Below are 27516 nucleotides of genomic sequence, written 5' to 3' on the forward strand. Positions count from 1 at the left end.
GTGAGTGTGTGAGTGTGTGTGTGTGTAGGAGAGAGCACAATTCAAGCTCTGATATCTATATTCCATCGCAAAGCAAAAAATGTAAATATCCCCATCTTTACATTATGCTTTTAAGAGACATCTCTGTGTGTGTGTGTGTGTGTGTGTGTGTGTGTGTGTGTGTGTGTGTGTGTGCCTGTATACCATATGTAGGAGGAAGATCACACTTTGCTCAGAGCACATACTATTAATCACATGCGATAAGCAAAGTTTACAATTTCCTCAAGTAGGATGGCCATTTACTCCCTAATTTCCGCCGAGGAATGTTAGCACTAATGCTACATGTCTCCTCCTAAAGCCTCTTTGTTATGGCTATAATGAGCAGTTTTGCCTATGTGACTAGCTAGTGTTTGGCTTTAGATTGGGTATGTGCTATCCATTCAGAAATCCACAAGAGCTTCCCATTAAGACTGAGCGCTATTGTTGATATAGACACTTGTGATTTAGCCTACAGGACGTGACACTCATGATGTGGAATCTGGGCATTTGTATGGATGTAATGTCCTCATCTTGATTGGACTTCTAGAGCCACCCACAAAAGAGACCTTCGACCTCAGTTAGAAATGTGTTGACATGTACTTTTGTGTTACTTTGCTGAACTACAGCTCACCACAGTAAGTGAGTGTTTAGGCTGTAAATCATCATTTTCCAAACCAAAATTCCCCAGCAGCCTGTTTTCATTATTTGTATACAAGTTAAACACATACAAAAACATAAGAAAATGTAAATAATATGCACCACCATGTGACTGTGTTTCAAAAAGATTCATAGATAAACACTCAAGCGTTATTAATGACGCTGACTGGAAAACAGAGCTATTTGAAATGAAATAACCGTACCTTTGAGACTAAGTTTCACTATGGGAATTGCATTTTCTAGTGAGATTTATTACAGCACATGACTTAAACTTTGTCCAGCCTTTGATAAGCATTTATAAACACAACGACGAGTGAAGACATGCTCCAATGACTCTCTTTCACAGCACAAGAGCACAGAGAATTACAGCCCTGCTTCCTGCTCATCTGTGCCTCCTCAGTGTTGGAGGAGAGCTTTCTAACAAACTGCCTTATGTAAGCATCTGTTCAACCACAGGAGAATGAGAGCTGACATTTCAAAGCGCCGGTCCGCATGCTTCATGAATGCACCGAGCCCAAATTTCTACCTAAACTTCATTTATCACGCTTAACGACTGGCTGACAGAGTGAAGGCCGTCCGTCATCGCCCACCCCCCCCCCCAAACGCCCCCCTGCTGCTTTCCCCCTCCTTCAGCATTCCCCCCTCTCTTGCCCGACAAACTAAACCCAGTCGAGTTTCTCGTCCATCTGCGGCTCCTCTGCTTAGCTTCCTCCCGCTCGAGGTGCAGAGACTTGCCCTTTTCAATCTTAGAAACAACAGACAAGGCTCTCCTGCCGGGGGGTCAACAGACTTCTCTGCTGGGGGTCTTAAATATGGTAAAAGCAGTTTTGGGATGTGTGTTGGCTGTGAGAGTGGAAGGTTCCCTGTGGACTCGTCGCTTCAGGGTTTGAGACGGCTTTTTCACAGTGAGTGGGCGATGAGATCAGGGGATTATTATACTGAAGCACATCCTTCTGACATCATAATTACATGCTACTTGTTAGACGCTTTTATCCAAAGCGACTTACATACTCAATACTGTGGACAATCCCCACAGGAGCAATTTGGGGTGAAGTGTCTTGCCCAGGGACACAACGACATGCTGACTGCAGTGGGGTTTGAACCTGTGACCCCCTGATCCCAACACCAAGGCTCTATCCACTGCGCCACACGCCTCCTAATTCAACTCTAAAGATCACAACTTCCAAACTATTAAAAATACAGTAGTCATATAATAGGTGCTAAATTGTAAATAAGTAATATCAATTATATAAAAAAAACTCTGATTAAAATATGTCAAAATATGAATAACTCGTAAAGTTTTATTGATTCGAGTCCTCTGATGCACCTTTGTTGTTTTGTTGTTAAATTAGCAAACACAAAATTCAAAAAGTGAGTAGAAATGACTTTAAATCATTTATCTAGAGAATGGAGTTTCTATTTATAGTCAGCTGTTCTGAAAATGCTGAAAGATGCAGGCATGAGGCAAATGACAATCAGGTTACGTTGTTATAGCATTGAAATTGATCGATTGCATGACTGACCCAAGAGAAACGGTTTGTTATGTGTGGATAAGAAGAGGCAAAAGTCCTAGTAAAACATTTTGGAAAATAATTGGGAGCTTTGTTTCGCTTGGTTGGTGTGGTTTTTGGTTTTGTCTGCCATAAAGTGAATCTGTGGATAACATGCTAAATACTCACATCAAGAGTGTCTTCATTGACCACAAGCATGCCCATGTTCTTGGTCAGTAGTCTGCAGGAATGTCCTATAAAACAAATAAAGAAAAACAGGAAAGAAGCCAGTTTAGAAGAGTTGAAAGGACTGGAAAGTAAGCACGCAAGTAGGCAGGAAATACTTTAAATGAATTCAATAACTACATCAAATTCTATTACTCCTTTGAGGTTGCTAACTTTACTGATCGGGGCCAAAACCCCTTGCACACACACACCGATTGAATACATAAAAAGACAGACAAATGATCTAAATCAAAGAAATAAAGGACAAAACAGTACGTTGCAAAACGTTTTAAGGGACACCAATTAAAATGTTACAGCTCAAAGCCAGTGTCTCAGGACATGACTAATGAGTTTGGTTTACAAGAGTTTGTCAGTTTCCTGTTTTAATAGGCAGTTACAACTCGGAGTTACCCAACATGGCTCCCTGGGGAGCGCTCCCTCAGCTCTCGCCCGGGACAGATGCTCTGGGTCACCAGCAAGGTGGTAGAGGGAGCCTCCGATCGGGGAAAACAGAAATGTTTCTCCAACCATGAGTGAAGCCTTCAGTTTAGACCCTTGGCTATGAAAAGGCTGCCATCTGTGGCATAACCACACACATATTTGTGGGCTTCAACACTTTGCTTCTGTCTGGAAGGGGATTTTCATTTCTCTAAGGCAGTTACCACAAAGCCCATGTTTTGTGAATACATGGGTGGCATTTTCTGTGAGTGTAACTGAGATAAGATTATGCAGAAAACACAAAAACACACACAGTATTCACAGAGGGGGCCTTGCATGAGGAAATGAGAGGGTTTCACCTCCAGAGTCAAAACCAAACAGGGTCAGGGTCTGGCAGATTGTTTTCTTAAGTGCAAAGGGGCAAACGTCCAAAAATGTGCCAATGTGAGGAAAAATGTCTCCTCATCTCAACACTGCCTCACTCCCTTCCCCCTCGTCAGTTCCTGCCACAGCCCTTCCGCTTAATGTGTTTACCTTAAGCTCATTTGACTGCCCTTTTTAATTTCACCAGAGAAAGTAGAATTCCTAGCCTTTCTCCATCTCAGCGGAACTAAACACTGCTCCCACAGGACTTGAGGAATGTGCAACAGGGACACTCCGGTCACAGAGAACTTAAAAGTTGCCACAGGGGCGACATTAAATTAAAGACAAAAGGTTTAGTAACAGAGGGAAATCTTCATTTTGAGAGGAAGAACCTCAAAAAAGGAATGCTCATGGTGAAATAGGTGAGAAGGAAATAAGGGGTGTGTGTCTTTCTGCCAGGGACGATGCATCCTCTTGCCAAATTTTATATAATTTGTGACACCTTCATAAAATTGTGTAGTGTTTCCCGACAAGCTGAGTACGGGCACTTTCCTTTCACCAAATTCTGGTTCTGACCTTTCCTAAGAATTAAGTACATTTAAATCCCACTAACAAACAACTTGCAGCTTCAGAGCAAACATGGCTCTTTCCCCGGAGCCACTGAGTCGGAGTAGTTATGGTATATTATTTAATGACAGTGCAGGATTAGGGGCAAACTGAAGCATGACAGTCTTTACAGCCTTAAAAAACCAGGCATTCTTTCAATATCATTTTATTAGTAAAAGTATTAAACTCAACTGCATGTGTGCCAAATATTCTGTGCCAAGAGTGAAATTTGGGTGGTTCGGGCCACCTTGAAATGTAGAATAATCTAAATGTGATGGGCCAAATTCACCAGTTAAATGTGGCAAAACGTGCACCATTAACCCTGGCAATGGGGATCGTCTTTCAGTGAGGAAAATAGTAAAAACAAAGTCAATATTGAGCTGAGATTTTACAGAGCAACTTAGTCAAACGGCGGTCCTGTAAAAATACTTCCAGCGAGCCTGTGCTTCTGCATAGCTCCCGCACATCTGGGCACGGTGGGCACAAAGGGCTGATTCAGGCAGGCCACAGTGGTAGGTAGGTAGAGCCACAACGGAGGTACTTTTCGTATCTATTTATCTGGACTCTGTGTTAAAATGTTGGCTGTGTTCAATGTGCTTGTGAATCAAGCACATCTAAGAGCGGCAACACCATAAAGGAGACTAAACTGGAACTGGTGGACCAGAGTTCCCCTTTCTGATAACATCTGCAGGGCTAAAACCCTCTGGGGGAGCCAGATACGTGAGAGCTGCCTCCCTGTGTACATATGAATGTTATTTATTTCATGTCGGTGCAGTAAGCTCATACATCATCTAGCATTCTGCGACAGATGCTTTTGCTAGATATGTGTGACAGAGAAGCATTCAGCTTGTCAGTAGTTTGTCTCGCCGGGTGAAGAATGACACAGGGGGCTGACTGGGCTACCTGTAAGAAGCTGGCATGCAATCTATCACAACACGGATCAGGTTCACCGGGGGTTTTTCCATTTGGTTCGAGACCAAGTACACAAGCAGTGTATGATGCAGACTTATTAATGAAAGCAAGTGTGTGCAGACAGTGTTAAATGCACTATACCAATTTAATACATGGAAGTCAGTTTATATTTGTCTTTTTCGTTTAGCTTTGAGATTTTTTTTTGCTAACAGAAAGCCTGCATTGCCAACTGCAGATGGGAGGTTTGAGAGAAGTGGGCATTTCGGAGCCAGGAGTCTAATTATTAAACATTTTAGTTGTATTATGGGAAACGTAGCATCTACTGTTCTTGGCTCTTGACCCAAACTGGTGTCTAAAAGTCCAGATATCATGTCATCTAGTGAGTCTCTCAACTTTACGGCGGTGCGTGTGACTCTCACCAATGTTAATAGCGGTTTCCTGTTTGTCCCCAGTCAGGATCCAGATCTTGATGTCCGCCTTCATCAGAGTCTCGATGGTTTCTGGCACTTTATCCTGGAGCTTGTCTTCGATGGCGGTGGCCCCGAGCAGCTGCAGGTTCTACACCAGAAATGAGTAGAGAAACAGAAAAAAAAAGTCGATAAAAAAAAGCCAGCACATGGTGAAAACAGAGGAAAGGCCTTTAGATCGTCATGTGTCAGAGAAACATGTGCGCCCGGATTGTGTCACTCATTCAGGCATGTTTTTCCCTTCATCAGCTGCTCTTGTTTATCACCCAGGAAAACCACCGCGGGCTTAAGGGGTTTTGGATCAGTTACTGTGCCTCTGTGTGTGTTTGCATCTGCAGACACGATTTCTCCCTCACAAAAAACACCCACAAAAAACTGTTGGTGTTTTTCCCAGGAACCCCGGTGGTTATGTGGGGCTGGTTGTGGGCTCATATGGGCCAAAGATTTGACGAGACCCAGGGGTGGAGGGGAGACAGGAGCCAGCGGCAGAGGAAAGGCAGGGGAAGCTCTTTAAGTTGTGACCTGAGCCGTGCTGCCTGTACATCTGTAGCTCAGCCCTCTATAATCATTTTTGAACCACTGAGCACGGAAAACATTGCCTGAGGAAGAACACGACTATAGCTGATGAGACCTCATTTGCGTGTTTGATGTGAGTTGTTCTCTTGTTCCTGTGGTTGTTTTTAAAAAGGCACTCTTTGTGGCTTATGAAGAACTTGGATCAGTATTTCAACCCTAAAACCAGGGTGGGACCATAACAATCAGTGGATAGCCAACGGGCGGTAGATTCTCTCTGGCATTGTGTTTGGACTTTCCTAGAATGCTCCCTGTGTTTAAGAAAATAAGTTTAACTTTGCTAACTGAGGCTGCAGTGTAGCAACTTGTATCTGACGGCCGTCTGATGGTCTTCCCCGAAAGAGTCTGTCTAGTTCCTGGAAGTTGGCTTAGCTATAGTGCAGAAATAATCGATTTAAGCTTGAAGAAATCAGAAAGGTTCATGAGAAACGTTTCCTTCAAAGTCTTACTTCACATGTACTTACTAAGGAAGCACATACTGTAATAATATGAGGGTAGGAAATAGTAAATATGATCATTATACCAATTTATATTAGTGACAACCATCAATAATAATTCATAATTATATTTAATTGAAGGATTAGGTCATAATAAAGTATAGTTCTCTCAGTTTAATCAATAACAAAGAAAAGTCATGTTTTGTATCACTAACTAGTTCCTATCAAGGCTGAACAAGATGCAGTTCATCACATCCTGACATGTTATTACTATTTTTGGAGCATTTTGTTTATGAGATGATGAAGGAGCAACTTCAGATGACTTTAAACTGCCAAGTGTTTTATCTTTTACATTTCACTGCAACTCCATTGTGCCCCCTTGTGGCGTTACTGTATGCATTTCTAAAAATGGAAGGCCATGAACCCTAAACCCTGGCAGCATCAGTGCCACATTAAGCAATGCACATTACATTTTCCTCTCTGAAAGCTTTTATGTTTTTTTTCATGATTGATTAGCTCCATTTGTTTTGGGCAGGCAGGAGCAGTCATGAGGAACGTGCCAAGTGGTTGATTAACGACTGTGGCTTCCTGTGTTGACCAGCGCTTCCACAAAGACCCACCTCACAGAAAACAAATTCCACCTGCTGGTGAACCCGATCTTTTAAAACGTTTTCTTCCACTATTCCACGTGTGATTGCACTGACCCCAATAGCTAGTCGTATCTTTCTTAAGATGAACTGAAGCCAATCAAAAATGTGTTTTGTATGCAAACCAGAACAAGAAAAATCACCGCTCAAAGAAAGCAGGATGCCGGGATTAGTTTAGTGAACACAGCAGGAAGCCATGGCATCAGGAACTGACACCACACAAACCTTCTCTATCAGCTCGTAGCTCTCCTCCAGCTTCAGGGCTCTGTTCTGCAGGGAGGTGCCGGCTCGGTGTAAGATCTCCAGCCACTGCTGATAGGACGACTCACTGACGTCTGCCACCGCAAAGCACAGAGTGCGCAGTCCTGTAAGAGGAAAACAGACTCAATACACCTGGGTAAATGTCATGATAACCCTTTACATTATAAAACTAAGATTTGTTGACCAGATTAAACTCTACATGTATGTATTTCAGAGAGATCTGTGCATTTGAACTGTTGGTGATCTCTAATCTGTACTTTTTAAGCCCCTCTATACAATGAATACTACATTTAAAACTATTTTTAGCATGACCTAACTCAACAGCTAACACAATATATATAAATAACCAGATTATATTCAAATAAATACATGAAATTCAAATATCTTTGTTCATATCTAGATTCTATGTTCAATGCATATAACAGATATGTGCTTATTCATAGGTCATTGTTTTTGCCAGAGAGAAAGGAAGTCATATCTTATTCAAGCCTCTCAAAATAACAGTTACTGAAGATCTTCACACTCTGTCCTGGAGGCTATTTTTAGCCGACATCAAATATTCCCAATGACATCATTTTGCTGGTGTCTCACAAGGGGGCAGTATGAACACAGAACAAAAAGGAGAGTCTGATGCAGTATCTTTCAGCTCCACTGCGTACGTTTAACACAGCTTCAACATACTCATGTAGGATTTCATACAGTAATGACATAGGAGGATAGGCTCTATGGAAAATAAAACAACTTCTATTACTGCAGCTGATGATCCAGTGGTGATAATAAGGGAGGAATACAGAAGCATATACTGTAGATTTGAAGCATCCTATGGTGTTTAACTTTTGGCAGACAGGGGGCGATGTGTGTCCACTCACCCTCGGTAGCAAACTGTTCCAGGTGCTTCAATGTGATCTCTTTGTACCTCGAGCTGTCTGCCAGGCGGTCATAGATCACAGTGTCCTGAAGGGGAAACACACACTCATTGGTTATTGACACCCCGAGTGGAAAGAAAGGAATCTCCTGGACTAAAGCACAAATGTGTGTTTCAGTTGGAATCTAGCTCTCTCTGTTCTCAGTTGCCCTTTCATCTCCTAATCAGATTTGCTTGAAAAAGCTTTTTATACTGAAATAATCATGCGCTTAAAAAGCTGTGGGGGAACAGGGGGATGAATCAATACTCAAACGTATCTGGATCCTGAAATGGATCAACTATTCTGCTAGGAATGTGTTTTAATAACATTAAAAAAATCAAATCATTAACAAGACTAACTCATAACAGAATATAAAGCAACGTATTACCCTAAAATACAAATTGTACCAAAAAAATGATGTTATACTGAATGTATTTGTACAAATGAGGGATAAGGCAGGTCGGATATTTGCTAGTAGCCGAGCACCTTCCTGTAAATGTTTGTATAATCTTTATTTCGCAGAGATACCCATGTGTGAAATATGGTGATCTAGCTTTATGCTTCTGAGCCTTCAACACTAGGGTTGGTGTGTGTGTGTGTGTGTGTGTGTGTGTGTGTGTGTGTGTGTGTGTGTGTGTGTGTGTGTGTGTGTGTGTGTGTGTGTGTGTGTGTGTGTGTGTGTGTGTGTGTGTGTGTGTGTGTGTGTGTGTGTGTGTGTGTGTGTGTGTGTGTGTGTGCGTGTGTGTGTGTGTGTGTGTGTGCAGTAATGGTGATGGCCTGTCATGCGTTGCCATGGAGAGAGACAGACACTCACAGCTCCTTTGCAGTAGAGGCGGATCTTCCCAGATGGAGTGCGCATGATGACTGACATCCTCTTCCTCGTGCTGTGAGAGAAAAAGGCGAGAAAGGGAGAAGAAGGGTGGGTTAATGAGAGAAAGCAATGGAATCGCATTATAGGGTGTTACAGCCACTATAGCTAATTATCACGTACGGTTCGAGCAAGCAAATGTCTGCTGAATATAGAAATCACACTAAGGTCACACTATTAATTAGTAGAAATCATTCGAGCAAAAGGAAGATGATGAACTCTGATCATAATCTTCTTCAAGGATCATACATTTACACCTTTGGCCAAAAAAATGACAGGAAACAGTAGATGTACACATAATGAAAGTAATATAGCTGTTATCAGTAGTTTACCTTGTAAACTCCAGCACATGAAGGAGTTCGTACTTCTCCTCTGTCCCGGGCTGAATCCAAAGAGAAAGACGTGTTAACATACTGAAAAATAGGCCACTTCTCATCCTCAATCTTCTTATGAGGCAACTCATCTGAAGTTGCGCAAGCCACTCTCCTCAAATCAGCTTTAATTATACCTTAAATGTGTTTATCAGCTGCATGCACTGGGCCGATGGAGGCAGAATAACAAGGTCAAATTAAATTAACTTCCTCAGTTGTAGAGACCGCGAAGTACAAGACGGAGTGATTGAATAGATGCTGAGAGCTTAAGAAGGCCTAATAAAGGTTAAGTTGGACAAACATCTTAGAGACAAGATGTTCTCAGCAGAAGAAAAAATAATTTGAAAATGGCCTTGGCCTTTCTGCCTCCGCCTCTTTGAGTGCAATCATCAGGTTAGCCAATTAAGGCAACAACAGGATGAGTGACCGGATCTCTGGAGAGGACGCACGCAACAGCAGCTCAGGATGTAATCAAATGTAATGTTCAGCATTTTCCATTTTCAGTTTCAAAAGACTGTTTTTTTAAATGTATGGACAAATAAAAACAAATTCCAAGAGAAATATTTAAGTAACTGTCCAGGGACACTACAACTTCATATTAAATTAGTTTGATGTGCATTGTGGTTTATAAGCATGTATGTAAAACTGCTTCTATAAATGTCACTAATGTTCTTGTTTAAATTCTTACTTGATTTGTTTAAAGACTCCATATTAATTATTTATTTAACTCTCTTTGTTATCTCGGCTATTACTGTACTTGTGCTGCTGCAACAACTGAATTTCCCCTCTGAAAGATCAATAAAGCTTTCTCTTATCAGATCTCATGTAGATGGAGCAGCAGGCGGTTAGCTTAGCTTAGCATACAGACCGGAAAACGGGGAAAGAGCTAGCCTAGATCTATCATAAGAAAAGGCTCTAAATTGAAGATAATGTCTGGTTCGATGAACCCTTACAAAAGTGCAAGTGTAAAAACAATTGACTTTTTACTGGGGGTCATCTGTACTACAACTTGGTGAGGTGCAACTTCCACAAGTGTAAACTTTTATAATATTCCTTTGATAAATAATCATAAGAAAATGTCAAAACTAAAGCTCTATTGTTAAGCAGGGCACATCCTAATGTTTGTCTCTCCTGTGTTTTATGTCTGAACATTATGCAGATTTCACAGCTTATGAACTGGTAAAGAAATGACATTTGTGGAAAGAATTATCCATCAATGACAGAAAAAAGCTTAAAGTATAAAGCAAGTACCTAAAATGTCTTTTTACTTGCATTCAGCAAATACCCTTGTCATTAGTGTCACACATTTATCAGAGAGTCCTATAGTCTCTGTTTCTGTTCGAGGTCATACTACAGGGTCATGATACTCATATTAAAGATTAAGTGGAGCCATCCATCAGTACAATAGCTTGCATGCCTTTCATTCAACTTGTAGTGCCCAACTTACCATTTGCACAATCACGCTGTCTGGGGTTCGACCAGAAAACACAAAGCCAAGGGTTTGTGCTGCTCTCACCAGTGCTCCTTCATCTTTAAAGCAAAAAGAAACCCACAATGTTTCAGATTAACACACACAACTGTCTCAAGATAACCTGGAATTTGAACATTGGAAATAATAACCATGTATACATTTCACAAATATAACTAGAAGTCTCAAAACTTGTCCACAATGAGGGCAGTGACAGAGCTGTGGACCAGCTTGCATGAGGATGCTGCAGGGCAAGAAAAAAGCTTTCTGCTTGTTTTTTACAGTTCACTTAACCACCCTTGTCTTTGCAGCTATTCTCCGCTCTACTCCAAACCCCAAAGCTCCATAAGACCATGATTGTTTTAAGCAATCAGGCAAAAAAAGTAATCTCTCTGATCAAGAGCAAAATGTTAGATAAAGAGAATCAGCAGTGCTTTGTGCGGTTATTGTAATGCCATTTTAATCAAATCAATATGTTTGCCCACTAATGTACTGATGTAGCCAGAAACATTAGTAAACTTATTTGATTTAGTTGCGTTTGATAATATACTGAAAGGCGTGTCAATCAATGTGGCAATAACATAAGCTTCAGAGGTTGTATTTTTTATTGTTTCCCATGAGAATATCTTCTTTGTTTACATTTGGATCAAAGATTTGAGCCTTAAAGCATACTGACAATTTCAGACTTCATTAGGAAGGTACTAATTTTAAGGAAATGTACAAAGTGCTGCTAGGGGCAACCACTGTGTCTAAGTGGTGAAGCCATCGTGCAAATGCTTTAACCTGCAGTCATTCTCGTAAAACACGAAAGCACCACTATGTAGAGTTGCAGTTGTTATTTCACCTTCTCAAACACCAATGATTTTGTGGAAAAGAAACACGTTCAAGTGGCAGATGTCTCACCCCTGCATGTGAGAGACTGAGGGATCAAAGTGAGGCTCGAAGAATCAAAGTGACACACACCATGCTTTCTGTAAACAGGATATTTGATTTTCTAATGCAACCCCTGGCTCTCCTGCACTGAGGACTAGAAAAAAGCCTGTAGTGATTGATGCATTTGCAAAGACAAAGAGGTCACTAGATGGGAAATTCAACATATCAAGGACACATGACCATTGATGGAAAGCACCTTGAATCACAATTAGAGAGAGCTGCAAGCAATTTAAGTATTGCAATTTATGGACATGTAGATCCCCTTTAACTTAGCCACCTAGCAGCAAGAAAAGTAACAGCTAATCATGACATGGAGAACAATCTGCAGGCAAGAAAAAACTGTTTCTGCCAGCCAAAGGTAAAGAGCAGCACAAGTGGTGAGTCTTAGTTTTTTTAAATGCTTTATTAGCAATAGTTGTGCATGATTGTAACTAACAAGCTCTCTTAATGATCAGCTTCAAATCTAAAAATGTAATTCTGATCAGCTGCTTCATATCAAAATACCTAGTTTTAGTCATGAACACTTGAAAAGTCTCTGCAAAGAAAAATCCCCAAATGATAAAGTGTGTGCAAATATGAATCCTCAAGGTGTATTCCACTAGCTGTGTTCTGGAGGTGTGATCTACCTGGAGATGCAGCCTGGTAGGTGATTTGTCCATCGATGCGCTCGGGGACTGCAGTGTGACAGATGGCCATCATGGTCATGAACTCCAGGATGACAGCAGCTGTAGGCTACAGAAAGAGAAAGGGCACTTTGACTTTTAATGTTCTTTAACAAAACATGTCACAACAAAACAGAAACAAAACAACTTGGAGAGATACTGTAGAAAGAGAGAGCACTGATAAACCTGCATAACTTATTGTGTATGTATGGACTGTAGATTTGTGTAAAAGTCCTAGCATTTGTTTAAACCTTTTAGTGGCATGAGGTTTAGTACATCAGGAGGGTTCAGTTCAACCTATGTAGTAGATCAAGTACAGGGTATATGCAGGAATCCTGAAGTCAAATTTAACACCTTTTAAGACCTTTTTTAAGACCCTTTCCATACATTTTAAGACCTCATCGCCACTTCGAGTTCTAACCGGTTACATTGACAACACACTTTACCTCACATTCACTATATACAGTATTGATTGTCCTTCCTCCTTATTTTCCAACCATTTGGACGCAAACTTGCATTTCCCCATAACGATGTTGTTTAACAACCGGCGTAAACAGACCTTCGCGCGCTATCAAGCAGTGAGCGTACAAATCAAACATTTGGAATTGTTTGAAAGTAAGTTCAACAGTATTTCCAGACTAACATCTCCATTTAATGTTGCAGAGAGCCAAACCACAAGTGCTGGAAATGTAAAGCTAGCTCTTGTTTCAGACCATAACACAGGCAATGTCATCATTAGTGTTGTACATCAGGCTGGGAAGGCACACTGAGTATCTTTGTGTAACCACTGACAACATTTAGAAAATATATACACTAAAAAACAAAAGAGTACCACAAATCCCAAACAGTTTATATTAGCAAGGGAGGTAACAGCAAAACAAATGAGACAAGTGAATAACCTATGAACAACTGTTTAAATAAAACTAATAAGATCACTTCAGTGAAAAAAAAGTGTATTCTCCATGCCTATCATGCCAAAAACTCAACTGATTGACTTCAAACCTGTCTCTCTGGTACAAATTCAGTATTTTCATTCAGGAGTAAATAACCTTAAAACTGAAGATCTGTCTTAATTTCCATTAACTCAAATTGTTCAAAGCCATCTTCCGGTTTGTCAGCTTTTGAAACACATGTGGCTCCACTGTTCAGCAGTAAAGGTTCGGCCACACTGCTGGTAACAAGCCAGAAGGATCCCACGGACAGACATCTGCTCATGCATGTGCATGCAATATAAACTTGCTTCGGTTAATGAAAAAAAGGCCTAACCTACACACTGAGGGCATTTTACATTAATGAGGGGAAACGTATGACTAACTAGCCCAGGGGAATGCTCGGACAGGCATCTGCTGAGGCTCCTGTCTGAGGCTGGAGGACCACCAGCTTCTGGTCAGTGAGGCAGATACAAGCTAGCTTCAGGGCTACGCTGGACTTGAATCATACAGCAAACAGTAATCCGGCTGCTGAAGGTTGTTAAACATGTGTTCAATAGCAAGATAAGCTCATGTTATTAGCTCACCAACATTATAAACACCAGATGAACCAATGGTGACGTAAAGACTCTACAGCAGATGCAACAAAAAAATGCCATGTTATGTATTGTTGACTGCTCATTACTCAAAAACATCTGCTGTTTTCCTCTCTTCTCAAAAAAGATCTGTGTACACACGCACATGGTATTGTTACATTTGCTCTTTCTGTTGGCAATGGCAACTCTGATGAGAGGTCTGTTAATGGGGACAAAGGAGAAAATGAATGGAGGGGGAGGGCAAATCAAAGGGCCGGCTGTAAATTAAAGCACACAGAGTCTATTACAGTCCAGGTGGCTGTGAGAGCCCCTCTGCTTTCTAGCAGCATGCTAATCTGGTCTGGGTTGACAGGTATCCTCTGAAGGACATGTCAGTGTGTGTGTGTGTGTGTGTGTGTGTGTGTGTGTGTGTGTGTGTGTGTGTGTGTGTGTGTGTGTGTGTGTGTGTGTGTGTGTGTGTGTGTGTGTGTGTGTGTGTGTGTGTGTGTTATATATTTCTATCTTTGCGAGGAGCCATAAGACTCTGAAGGAAGATCTTTGTTTTTTTTTAGTACCACATTTTGGCCAGTCATGACCTCTTCAAGGGACTGTCTGAAGTTTCAGGAGAAGGTTAGAAGTAAATGGTGATTAAAACTATATGTTAAGGATTGGGTTGGGCATATAGTTCCAAGTTTTTGGGACTCAACTAGGAGCTAACGGATAAAACAAAAGTCATTGTGCAGAGCTTAGAAATAGTCCAGCCCATAAAACTCTAGTAAAACCAAAACTTGTTGTGTTTTAGCCTTTGAGAGTGTCAGATTTGCAGTTTCCCCCTGATTTGCTAATGCTAAGCTAACATAACTGTCTCCTGGCTCCAGCTTCATTAAACGGACACAGATAGGAATGGTATTGATCAACTCGCCTGACTCAGCAAAACAAAATAGTTAACATATTTCCCAAAGGTTAGGGTTATGGTGTGAGGAACGCATGAGGGTCCTCACAAGTATGTAACACACACATGATTGCTATCTAGATAACCTCAGCAGAGAGTGCAGGGCACGTTGTGAGCATTGCTCTTATGGCACAATTAGAAGTGACAGCTAATACGGTGCTGCCAGCCATCACCCCCACTGACTCTTGGGTAATCTGTGTCAGGATAACAGTGACAGACACTCATCACTTCAGACGTGGCCAGTGTGGAAAAAGTTGAAGGGTCAAGAGAAAATGAAGCACAGTGCCCGGCCCAGACGAGCGAGCGAGTAAACAAACACCCACGGAGCTGCTGGAGCTCTGCGGGCGGAGAACATGTCCAGTGACTCAAGAGAACATGAAAAGCACCAGGGGGGATGTTTATTTTTGTCAGCACTGTTAATTCCCCTCTCCTCTAGTCTTCCATCCCCCTCAACACTGTATCAACAAGACTCATACGAATAGCCTGCGGCAACACAAAAGTGTTGTTAATGATAAGGATTAGTAATGTTTAAGTAGGATGTAAGCTGAAGGCCATAAGGACAAAGTGTGAGAACGTAAGGTGTTAAATTAAATGTATCGGTTTGTGGAGCATCTATGTGGCACACAAGGGAGAGGGAAACATTGATAGCTTGAAAGTTGTAGATTATGTCATTATGTGTTATCGTTTTCAAGTAGATATGAAAGAATAGTGACTTCCTGGAGTCCTGTCATCCCAGGAAAAGACTCTAGGAAGTTACTGCGGCAAACCAGGATGTAACCCGGAAATTATCGTTTTTTCGCACCGCGCTCCCCTCCCTGCAGAGCCTACTGTAAACAACAGGAGGTGCATAAGTAGAGCGAGGAGGGTAATGAGGACCCCCACCACCCTCATGTAGTATGGATGTGCTGTTACATTTCAAACACAGAGAATGAGGACGAGCTTCTTCCCACAGGCTTTCAGAGCCTTAAACAATGCAATGCAAACTCTCTCGAAGGACAATTTACTCAAGGACATTCATGTATATATTAGACTGTAGGCAACATGGAATACTTCCATTCATTTATACACTAAAGCCAATTTATCTGTGCTTTTCAGGTTACCTTTAATTGAATCCATGACTTTTAACTAGGTTTACTATTGTGAATATATTCTGCTCACTTTATTATATTCCCTCAAGTTTCTTTTTATTATTTAGCTTTTTTCTGCACACTGTTTAGGAGTTCGATGCAACATTTCACTCTACGTTCTGTATATGTTATCAAAAAAATCTTTAGCCAGATTGCTATTTCCTCCTGTTTTCAGTTGTTATGCTAAGCTAAGCAGCTGCTGGCTGTCGCTTCATATTTATAGCAGCAACACAAGTGAAATGTATCTTATTCTCTGCAATAAAGCGTATAAGAGTTTTTCCCTGAAAGTCTTATTATTCCTTCGTTAGTGGGCCATTATTGAGTCACACATATTACATTTCATATTATATGGCAGCATCGTGACAGAAGCCTTTATAGACGGTGACTAGAAGAACGAAAACACTATGACTCACCAAAGTGCTACAATATTCAGACAACCACCATCATCAAATCTTCATCAGCACAATAAATAAATAATAGGAAGAAATCATTACGATGGATTTAGAGAGGCTGCTGTTTCCAAACAGTGGTTGGTTATGCAGTATAATTAGCAGTGTGCACGGGGCTATCAATATGAAACTAAAGCAGATCCCAGACAAACTCAATGTGTGGAGAGATTGCGCTGTCATAACAAAGCAAACATCACAGTGGGATTACTCCTTTCCCTGGGCGGTGCTACTGTATGTAATTAGATGTGACATTTTGCCTCCCCCACGCTGTTCTGCAGCTGAGTGACTCAAGCAGCCAATCAATCACAGTGTTCACCCATTTCATTACCACAGGTGGCTTTTACTGCTAAAGTCCTGAGACGGATTTCTAATGCATGTACCCAGTTTTAATCAAAAGAAACAACTGCTATACATTTCATTTTCTTATGTTCTTTTCAAGCAGTCTTCATATTCATAAGTTCACACTAATGTAATCACTCTGCAGCAGTTCAGTTCCCCACAGTGGATAAGCAAATAAGCAATTCTTTATCCTGTCAGAATAATTAAGTTGTTTACCTGCCTGTGTTTACAATGCCCTTTAATTAAATCGTAATCTACCCCTCAGTTGGATTTTAATCAAACAGATATTAAAGAGTTAATTTATATGTCCAAACATGTCATTTTGATAGAAGTAAAATGACTTGAAAATTAAGCATGCCATTACCATCACAGCATTTTCCCCACACATAAAGACAAGTCAACTAAAGTCCACTTAAGATGACAAGATGTCCTTATACAACCGCACACCATTACAAAATCCTTCTTAGTTTTGTGCAAAACAGAAAGCAGCCATCACACGGGTGGGGGGGAACCTTGACATTACTTACGTGATTACTTTGGAGGTTTTCCAGTAAGCTCGGGTCATTAAATCCCTCCTCTTCCGATGAGTTGGTGCTGTGGCTGGAAAGAAGAGATGGGAAAGTCAAAAAGACAGAACACACTTGAATACTTAATAACTCTGACACCCAACTGGAACGTCTTGCTGTGATACAAGATTAGTAAAGCACATTTAATTCATTTGCACTGCTGTCAGGGCATATTCTGACATCAACAATGCTTATGACAACGGTCGTTTTTTAAGAAAAGTCCAACGTCTCTTCCAAGTACAATAATAGGCATGACATTAGAGTTCCTTCTTTTGGAACCTCGATAGAATATGGTACTTTTTTCCAACACATTTTAAGCAAATGATATAATGATTTTGTCCTCACTGTGCAGCCTGCCAAACAAAAGCACACAGTATTCTCGCCCACAACTCGTTATTGTCGATAAGTCTGCTCATTTCTGTCTCCAGCTGTATGTGACGTATCCAATTGTTAATTTCATCTGGCGAACATGAAACAAAACTATTTTATATGACAAGAAAAGCATCAAATCTAAACCTGGAACCAGGGAAAAAACTATGGAAGCTATTTACTGCTTATCGAAAATAGTTACTAAATAATATTTGTTAATCATCCCAATATTATCTCAGCTCAAGATGAGACCACAATACTGATCTCAAACGGGTGTTGACCAGTACTGTCTGCCAACATTATTGACATTTGATGAGGAAAGTATCAATGCAGACAGAATGCAAATGCAGGTCCCCCTGGGTTTTAGTCATATGATGTACAATGCAGGCAGATGCAGATCATCCTGAAATGGGACATTATTATTTCACGATGCAAAAAGAATCCACAGTCATTTGTGTTCCTCTTTAAATATATCATTTGCTTTCCCTTCAGTCATTCCCATGAATAATAAATGGTGTTCCCCTACTTTATAAATGAAACAATGCAAGAGGAACTGCTTACAGGGACACAGTAGGCTGAATTTCTGGCAGCTAATAAACACCATATTACTCATACAGGAATCAAAGCCAAATCCTAGTAAATCACTGGAAATAAAGTAGTCTCTCATATTTGTTCCAGAAATGATTTGTGTTATTGGCAAGATGCAAAATAGTTCAATATTTTTCAATCCATTAGGAATAAAGCAAAAGAAAATATGATGCAATCTTTCATCAAAAACAGAGTCATGCTGAACTGGAACAAGATTTGGGGTTGCAGACATTTTTCATTGAAAAAATAAAAATATGTTTTTTTCTCCAGTAAATTGTAACTAGCGGCTCGCTTGCTGTCCAGCAGGGATCGATTAATGATTCTGTGATCTAAAAAGAGTCCTATAGCTCAGGCAGACAGCAGATTTGTACGTGGCACTGGGGCTTGATGGAAATGTTACCGAGGCTGCCATTAGCGACCATAAGTCTTTATAATCCCACAGGGATACACTGTTCGGATCCCTAAGAGCCAAACAGCCAGCAAGCCAGTAATACATCCATCTACTGCACCGCCGAGAGGTTTGAGAGGAAATAAATAAATGAAAAACACAGCAACGCCATAAACAACAAGGCTGCAGGTGATTTTGCGTTACACCTTTGTAGATTCACTAGAGAAGAGGGAAATGTATCACACTTTATAAATGCTTTATTAGAATATGTCAAGAAGAAATCAGCAATTAAAGTCTGCATTTCTTTATGCTCCACGTGCGTATTATAACAATATACTGAGGGAGGATGTTTTTTCTGTATCACAAACTGTGAAATATCTTTTCTGAATAAAGCATGTTACATTCCTGAATGATTATTATCTATCTAAGTAAGATTACAAGCCTTAAAGAGCCCTATACATTGATGTGTGAAAAAAGAAAGAGGTGAAAACAGACGGGCAGAAAATCTATGGAGTCATTATTATTGTGTCTAAGCCTTGTACAGGGAAGGAGGCCCTAAGCTTTCTCCTTCTGCAGCAGGAGCGTAGCTCAGTAAGTCGATTGTCTTGATAACATTTCTTAGGCTAGGAGCTCGATGTGGAGAGCGGTCAGCTATTGATTATCTGCCAGCACACCGAAGTCCTGTCACTATGGGAACAAGGGTGCTGGCTGTTCACAGTAAACAGCCGGGGAATGGTTGCTGATCAAACCTGTTGTGCTTTCCTGGAAGAAATACATTTACAACGAACCTGTGTCGAGGTTAAAGTGTTTGCTTGGAATGATTAATGACTGTTTTTGTGTTTGTTTTGTAACTATCATCAAGCAACAAACCACTAATTCTCCTTTGTCCTATATCCCTAAAGTGTTTTGAGTACAAATAAAGCCTTTAACTCAGCAACCTTTAGTATATTTAACAGTTGTTTCGGGGAGAATAAAAAATCAGCAAAAAGAGACATGCCTTCGTGGAAGCTGGCAACTTCCTTTAAAGAAGCAAGATTCAACATTTGTTATAATAGGCATTTACAAATAGGCCACAATCCCCCATGCAGAATGGATGAGACACGCCCATGCTGTTACTGCAGATCTCCACACTGTAGCAGACGCACCTCAGAAAGGACTGTGTGAATGTGTGTGTTTGTACGTGCAAGAGAGAGAATATGTGGGAGTGTAGCTACCACCTCCGAAGTTAGTTTGATGTTAACTGAGAAGGAGAGTGTGTTGCACAGCTTCAGCCTCAACACAACAACCTGCAAAGACTTGTACCTGCTAAATGTGGTGCCGGTTAGGAAGACAGAAAATGTAACCACTCAGAATTCAATACTTATTCTCATACTGACAGCATATATATATAAATATACTGGTATGGAACATTTGTTCTTTCACATCAACAGATATACACAGTGAATCAAGAGCCACAGTCACATACAACACGTCCAAAGTGTACTCAAAGCACAAAGGTTAAAAACACACACATTGAGGTATTGTGTTCAACGTCACGTGTTCCACAAGGCAAGGCAGCACTTATACATCACAGAAGCCAGGAGTGAATACAACTCATTATACACCCATTCATCTTACCAGTCGTCCTCAGCAAAACTACCATCCTCAGCCTCAGGGAAGTGGCTGTTGGAGAAAAGATTTTGCTTGTTGACAAAGACGATTGTTGACATGTGTGAATGAACACACGCCGGGATTGGGTTAGAGGTGGTTTATGAGTTGGAGGTGTTGGAGTATGATGTGGTCAAATGCCGGGACAGGCTGAGGTGTTGTAGTTAGTTTGATATCAATGATAATAGCAGATCCTCTAACCATTTATACATACTCTCATGTCTGTATGCTAGGAACTGGTTAGCTTAGCACAAAGACTAGAAACAGGTGGAAACCGGCTGAGTTTCAAATCGCACGCTTACATATTATTGAGGCATGACGTATGAGTATGTAGTGAATCCTGACTGCATAGTATGTGAATTTTATGTATGCAAGAATTTTTGAATTTATACAAGATTAGCAAGAATTTCTGAGTATGAGACATGAGCTTTCTAAACGTACTAATTATCCAACAGTGGACTGGGAGGCAGACAGTTTTAATAGATTGAATGAGATTGAATATTTACAAATGGTGACCAGTGACTTGATGATAGAGTTAAGAGGAAACATGTTTAAAACATGATTATCGTAACAAATATTTAATAACTTAAGTTTGCCTCAAAATAATACTGGAAAGTATTTAATTGAGGGGAAGAGGTAACTGTGAATTACTAATTATTTGTATTCAATGGTAGCTGGAACTGGTAAGGTCTTGATCCATGCAGTCGTGATACAGATGTGCCATGTGGCTCGAGTTTACTTCATTGTGAATGGTTTCCTGGTTATGGCAGACTTGATTATTAATTTAGTAAGCAGTATGAAGTACAAACAGATTGAGTATGAAGTTTGCAGCATGGTTGTATGCAGTACTTTAAAATAAGATTTCAGAAAATAGCCAAAGTTTCACTCTATCCAAGTTTAAAATACTCCTGTAAAAAATGTCAAAAACAACAGCCAGAATAAACTGGAGGAAATGAATGAATATTTGGGAAAAATCCTATTATAGTAGAATAGCAAGCTTCCCTCTTTCCTTCATCATCAGGCCACAGCAGGAGCTACAGCTGCATGAATGTGAGAATACTGTGTATAATGTCAAGGCCACCAATAACACTGCTATAAAAAAAAAGGCCATGTTTGAAAGTAAATGTGGTCAGAGTGCACACTGCTCTAAAATGAGGCAACACATTATTTTGACATCTCTGTTCTGGCAGACTAACTGCAGTGCAGCATTTCGTTAACTGTAAGGAGTGGACGGACCAGGCGATGTGCTCCGCTGAACATTACGGCTCTCCTTTCATTCCAACTCGCTTTGATTCATGCTGTGAGCCTGTTCACTCCTGTACCTTCAGCAAGGCAACATTTAGGTTGTGTGAATCACCAAAAAGCCATCAGTCTGCGTACGGCCTGCACTGTATTAAACATAAGAATCAACTGCATCCAACGAATCGATTTAATTTGGTTTATTTACCACAACTACACCTATTTTTCTGAGGTTTGTCACTCGGGTACTTTTTTAAAATCAATAAACTTTATTAACTGACAAACTAATAACCCTCTTCTGCGAACCTCTCTAACCTAAACGGTATCTCTACTTGGATTTTAGTCTTCGAGCCAGTGGAATTAATTAAAGTTTACACCCTTGGGGTTTGCTTTATTAATTACAGCAGCACTTCATTTGTGGTCAGGAACACATGCAGACGGCAGTGTCGGGGGGGCTTTGTGCGTGTGTTGGCTTCATATTACAAGTCATGCCACAAAATAAGTGGCACGTGCCTTTGTTTTATATTCATTTTAACTCAAATGATCTTCTTTGGGCAAAACGATATCCTACTGTCATTGAAGTAAAGTCATATCATTTGAAACCTGTCCTAAATAAATGTAGAAGCATTGCAGTGCATTCATCCTAGAGGTAGAGCTGTTACTGATATGAGAATTAAGGGATGAACGAAGCAATAACTCCCAACTTTCATAAGTGACACTTTCTTTCCATATTTCACGATTAACCTCAGGCAAACAGACAAGTGCCTGTTGAACATCTAAGTGTGCAAACAGAATCAAGCACGCCAAGCTGTTGGGTAAATACAACAATCATGAATTCACTGTATGTGTATATCATTAAATATATGTCCGATAAACTGTAAAGCCAAGACCTAATTAAGAACTTACAGAAATAGCATTGTTTTGGTAACAATGACCCCGCTCACTACAATTATAAATAAGAATATAAATATTATTTTTGGAATAGCACCGTTTCAATTGTAATGGTCTCTAATATACTGATTGGTAATAATATGTCATGATTATGGCAGGCAGTGGCTCAGTCAGTAGGGGCATGGACTGGGAGCTGTAGGGTTGCCGGTTCAAGTCCCCGACTAGACCTAAAATATGGAGTGTGGACTGTTACTCGGAGAGGTCCCAGTTCACCTCCTGCCCTGCTGTGGTGCCCTTGAGCAAGGCACCGGACACCCCCCTTACTCCCATTGCTCCCCGGGCGCTGTACAATAGCTGCCCACTGCTCCAAGTACTAGACTCCTGGTACTAGGATGGGTTAAAAGCAGAGGCCACATTTCACTGTGTGTGCTCTGCATGTGTGACCATTACAGAGGGTGTCATCCCTCCCAATTCTATTCTATGAAGAGAATGACAACTGAATAAAATCAACATTTAGACATTCTGAAACCAGGGTTCATACACTTTTTCACCAATGATTTTCAATGACTTTTCCATGACCTTAAAACATTACTCTTTCTTAGCGGTACCACTGAAAATGGTTTATTTTAACATGGAACAGGAAAATAAGGTCTGCATATGAAACATGTTGTGCCTATCTAAAACAAATCAAATAGTAGGCTTACTAGCTTCTACACGCTAAAGCAACTCAAATCTCTCACCAGCAAAATACCTCGTCAGTTAAATGCCATTTTACGTTTCATTACTACACGATACAGTATTTATTATCATTATAGCATTACTACTGTATAAAATATAAATTATATTTGATGCAACTTTAGTTACATTTCCATAACTTTTCCAAAACTTTGGGAAAAATATTGTTTTCCATAACTTTTCCAGGGCCTGGAATTAGCATTTTGAATTTCCATGACTTTTCCAGGTTTTTAATGACCGTAAGAACCCTGTGAAACAGTGTTTTTGAAGACTAAAGTTAAAAATCATAATCAACATCCAACACAAACCTGCAAACATGAACATGCCAACAAACTTTGCATATATTCCACGAAGGAAGAGTTAAGTTAATGAAAGCAACTGATGTATTAAATAAACTGTGGACAGTTTTTGTATCTCACAGTTCCAACTCCAGTTTTTATTAAACCTAGAGAAGGAAGAGGAGGCCAAAATATAGCATCGTCAAAAGGCTCGCCTCATTAGAACCTGCCTTTTTCTCTGCTGCTATGAAACACTCATCCATATTTATCAGTTACATAAGAGGGAGTCCTCGTTTCAGAGAATCAAAGGAAAACATCTCTACTTGGGTGAAGGAGAGAGAGACTGCTGCTTAACTTCAATCTTTGCTGAAAAGGAGTGTCTGGAGTGTCTTTGACCCAATAAAATACCCATTAAAAAAGGAACGTGGAAAGGAAACAAACAACCCGATACCAAAAATAAGAGCACAGCCTTGGTTCAACAGCAATAGTTTAAAAAAATAAAGATGTCGCAATACGTTTTCACGAACATTATTACTACTTAAAATTACTGTGAGAAGTTTAGAATAGCAATCATACCATAATGAGAGCTTTGTCACAGAGAACTCCAGATAAAATTCCCCCATTTGTCCTTCAGCCTGCACTTCATCAATCAAGCTTTAATTGAATCCTAATGGGATTAATCATGTACCGTCACGCCTGCACTTGCTTTGGTTCTGTGAAGATCTGCTCTCCCACTTGTTTTGCATCCACTGAGACTAATTATCCTAGCACTGAAATAAAATGAGAGCATTTCCAAGGGAGAAATAATACCTTAAGGTCTGATTTAATGAAATGTTTAAAAGTAATAGAATATGGTTTTACGTCAGTGGAGCTGAGGGAAAAAGTGAATTTAGTTGAATTCTTATTTTTAGGAGATACTGTAAGCTGCTGATCTCGTTTCTCACGTCTGTCAAGAGTTCCAGTTCTGTAGGGAAAATACTGAAACATACAGCCAGTTTTCACAACCACCTCCAACGTGACAAACAATGGACGAAACCCTACGTAGGAGAGAGTAAAGTGCCTTTGCTTCCAAATGTCTGTCCGCCTGTTATTTATAGTTTATGTTGAGAGGAGCACTGATGCAGCTGCTAATGAGAAGGAGAGGGAGGAGAGAGAGACGCCAGCTGCACTGTGATGCACACTCGGCGTTTAATGAAGGTGATGGGAGAGGCAAGGGGGGGGGCAGGGAGTAATCAAAAAGGGAAGAAAGGGGAACGTACCCATAGGCCACACCGGCGACGGTGCACTTCTTGAACTGCATCACGTTGCAGGTCAGGGTCCCCGTCTTGTCAGTGAAAATGTATTTCACCTGTATGGGTAAAAAGAGAGAATACAACTTAGTTTATAGGTATTTCTTTCCTTCTAAAAAGGTATTTATAGTGAGAATTGGCATAAAGTGAAGTATTATTTGAGCAGCGTACCTGGCCTAGTTCTTCATTCAGGTTAGAGGTGCGAGCCTGGGCCGGTGTGTTGGTGGGCTCATAAAGCATATCGGTGTCCTTAGAGCAAATCACAAAGACATTGAAATGTACAGTAGCAGTACAGTACATAAAAGCACACATTTTAAAAAACAGCAACAGTCCCCACAATCTGTTTTCCCCTGCAGAAAATGCCAGAACTGCCCTTAATGTTGCCAAGAAATTCCTTGCTAGGACTTTAATTTAACATTTAATGAATAAAGGAGACCCAGAATAACTTTGTGCAAAAAAAAAACCTCAGCAGATATATGTTGTGGGCTGACCTAGTTGCGAAAGATATAAGACCAAAGATATTCTAGGTGCTCACTCAAATGTTTCACGTCAGTCAGGTTTTAGAGTGTTCCTGCTTTTCTGCGCTCTTTATAGATTTTTAGACATTTTATGTTTTCATCCAAAAACTGTTGTGCATGCTGCTTACAAAAGTGACTTTTTAATGTTTACATGAATGTTAACATAGACATGCCTGTAAACATGTGAGTGCTTCTATATGATAGTTTACTTAAAGGTGGGGTAGGTAAGTTTGAGAAACCGGCTCGAGATACACTTTTTGTTATATTCCATGGAATGCTCTTAACATCCCGATAGCAATGAATATCTTAAGTGCTTTGACAACAAATCCATAAAAAGATGTCATCTGTGGAAGCCATAGTACTGTAAAAAGTATGACCAATCATTTTAGCTGGCCCGGCTAAAATAACTGGATGGCCTACCTGCCTGTCAGCCTTCCATCTGTGCACAAACTTATCTCGTGCCCTCATTGGTCATGTGCGCGTTCCTGTGTGTTGGAGGAGGGGCTCTGTAAGGAAGTGGCAGATTTTTTCCGGTTGTGTATTTTCAAATTCTAGCGATCTCGAGCCGGTTTCTCAAACTTACCTACCCCACCTTTAAGTTACAATACAGACTATAGCTTTAACTCACCCAGTTGATGAAAAAGGCTTGGATGAACTTGATAACCTCCAGTGTGACCAGGAGACTGATGGGAATCAGGTTGTTGAAGAGGATGATAAAGGTGAGGAAGTTAAGGCCAAAGTTAGCCGCTCCGCCATCTATCAAAGGACGAGTTTTGGACAAAGGGAAGTGATACACGGGAGACTCATCAGTGCTGGTCCATTCATATCAGTTAGTTAAATGAAAAGGCCCAAAGCTACTTCCAGCCAATGATCGACATTATCCCAATCCACAGAATGTTTCGGGCTAACGTCGTGCATTAGCTGGAATTAGCCATTTCTTCCACCCAACCTCATCTTCTTACGACTCGACCGATTAACAGTCCAATTTAATGTCCCGAAGATTCAAAGTAGCGTACAGGGATTGAAGTATTTCTAATGTCATTAGTGTCACAGCAGCAGCCTTGGCATCCAGCATGATCCAGGCAATGAATTCCACAAAGCACTATGCAAAATGATGCTGGTCCCCCCCAATGCCCCCAAACAATTGGCAATGATCAACATGTAACCCCACTGACATCAAACATGAAAACAGGAGGGATGTGATTTACCTTTCCTCAGCTTGCAGGAGGTGCAAATGTTACTTTCCTCAACCCAAGCCTTGATCTTAGCAATGTGGTTGAGAGGGACAGCCCTTCCCCATGACAGAACGATTGCAAAACAAAAAACTGGATGGCAGAATGGAAGCTACTGCTACTGGTACAACGACACACATAGGAGGGAGTACTTTTTCAGAAGTGGGGAGGAAGACAAACATATTGGATGCTCTCAAGACAAAGGAGGGAGATTCAGTCCATAGCACATTCTCAAACCAACAAGGAGTGGAAAAAGAGGGGGTGGATTATGCCAGCAAAAAAGTTTGGGTGTTAATGAAGATCACTACGTCACCTCCTGTCGCTAAATTCTAGTAGCCAGCTTGTTATTTGATGTTAGGCAAGATGTGTGAGGTCAGATGAGACAGGGATACTGCGTGGGATCAGTAGAGAGCCATTAAGATAAATAGAAATCAAATCAAAGCAAACCAGGACATGCACAAGTCACAAAAGTGCAAAAGTGCACCTGATGTCGTCTCTTAAATATATGTCACTGTAATGTAAGAGCAAAATGAATATATAAGATTTTCTAACCAACAGTACAATACTTTTTTGTAACTAATTCACAGTAGTTGGACTGTAAATTGTTATGGTTTCATTAACCGGGAAGAATTTGTTTTCTGTTTGGTGTGACACATGTACATTACAGTGAGAATACCACACCACCTCAACAAAAGAAACTTTACCATGCCGTCGGTTGAGACATCAGCAGTTTAAAACAGAGATAGTCAGCATAAAGTCAATGATATGGTGATAAATGCACAACTACCTAGAAAAAACTGTAGCAGGTGGCACGAATGCATAACAAATGAACATTCATCATTTCTGCCCTCAATCTGCATAAAGTTGAGTTGTCACTATGTATAGGCTTAATGCCGGGGATGACCGGTGTCAGCACTCTGCAGCGGGTCAAAGTCAAATGAATTACTCACGGGGCGTGCATAATCGCAGGCCTGTGTGACATACAAGCTTGGTGACGCGCAGCGGGCTAACGTTGACTCTTCTGTTCCTGTCTGCTTCCAAATGTTGGTAAGTGAGTGAAATTAGAGCAATTTAGTGATTAAAGTAAATATGTTTAAGATTTGA

General features: G+C 40.6%; 1 protein-coding gene across 4 annotated transcripts in view; it reads right to left on the reverse strand.

Annotated features, from left to right (window-relative positions):
• atp8a1 (ATPase phospholipid transporting 8A1) overlaps positions 1–27516 on the reverse strand; it is a 107262-nt gene that overhangs the window by 39029 nt on the left and 40717 nt on the right. For 2 of the 4 annotated variants that reach the window (XM_034139599.1, XM_034139592.1), the window contains 13 exons: positions 25809–25936; positions 24834–24911; positions 24633–24721; positions 20201–20245; positions 17200–17272; positions 12266–12371; positions 10686–10768; positions 9200–9249; positions 8814–8883; positions 7964–8048; positions 7059–7198; positions 5129–5267; positions 2355–2419 (listed from right to left, as the gene is read on the reverse strand). In XM_034139599.1, coding sequence (XP_033995490.1) covers positions 2355–2419; positions 5129–5267; positions 7059–7198; positions 7964–8048; positions 8814–8883; positions 9200–9249; positions 10686–10768; positions 12266–12371; positions 17200–17272; positions 20201–20245; positions 24633–24721; positions 24834–24911; positions 25809–25936 — 1151 coding nt within the window. The remainder of the gene's footprint in view (positions 1–2354; positions 2420–5128; positions 5268–7058; positions 7199–7963; positions 8049–8813; positions 8884–9199; positions 9250–10685; positions 10769–12265; positions 12372–17199; positions 17273–20200; positions 20246–24632; positions 24722–24833; positions 24912–25808; positions 25937–27516) is intronic. The other 2 variants (XM_034139615.1, XM_034139606.1) reach the window with 1 other exon arrangement.

Source organism: Trematomus bernacchii, unplaced genomic scaffold, assembly GCF_902827165.1.
Source record: "Trematomus bernacchii unplaced genomic scaffold, fTreBer1.1, whole genome shotgun sequence".
NCBI classification, from domain to species: Eukaryota; Metazoa; Chordata; class Actinopteri; order Perciformes; family Nototheniidae; genus Trematomus; species Trematomus bernacchii.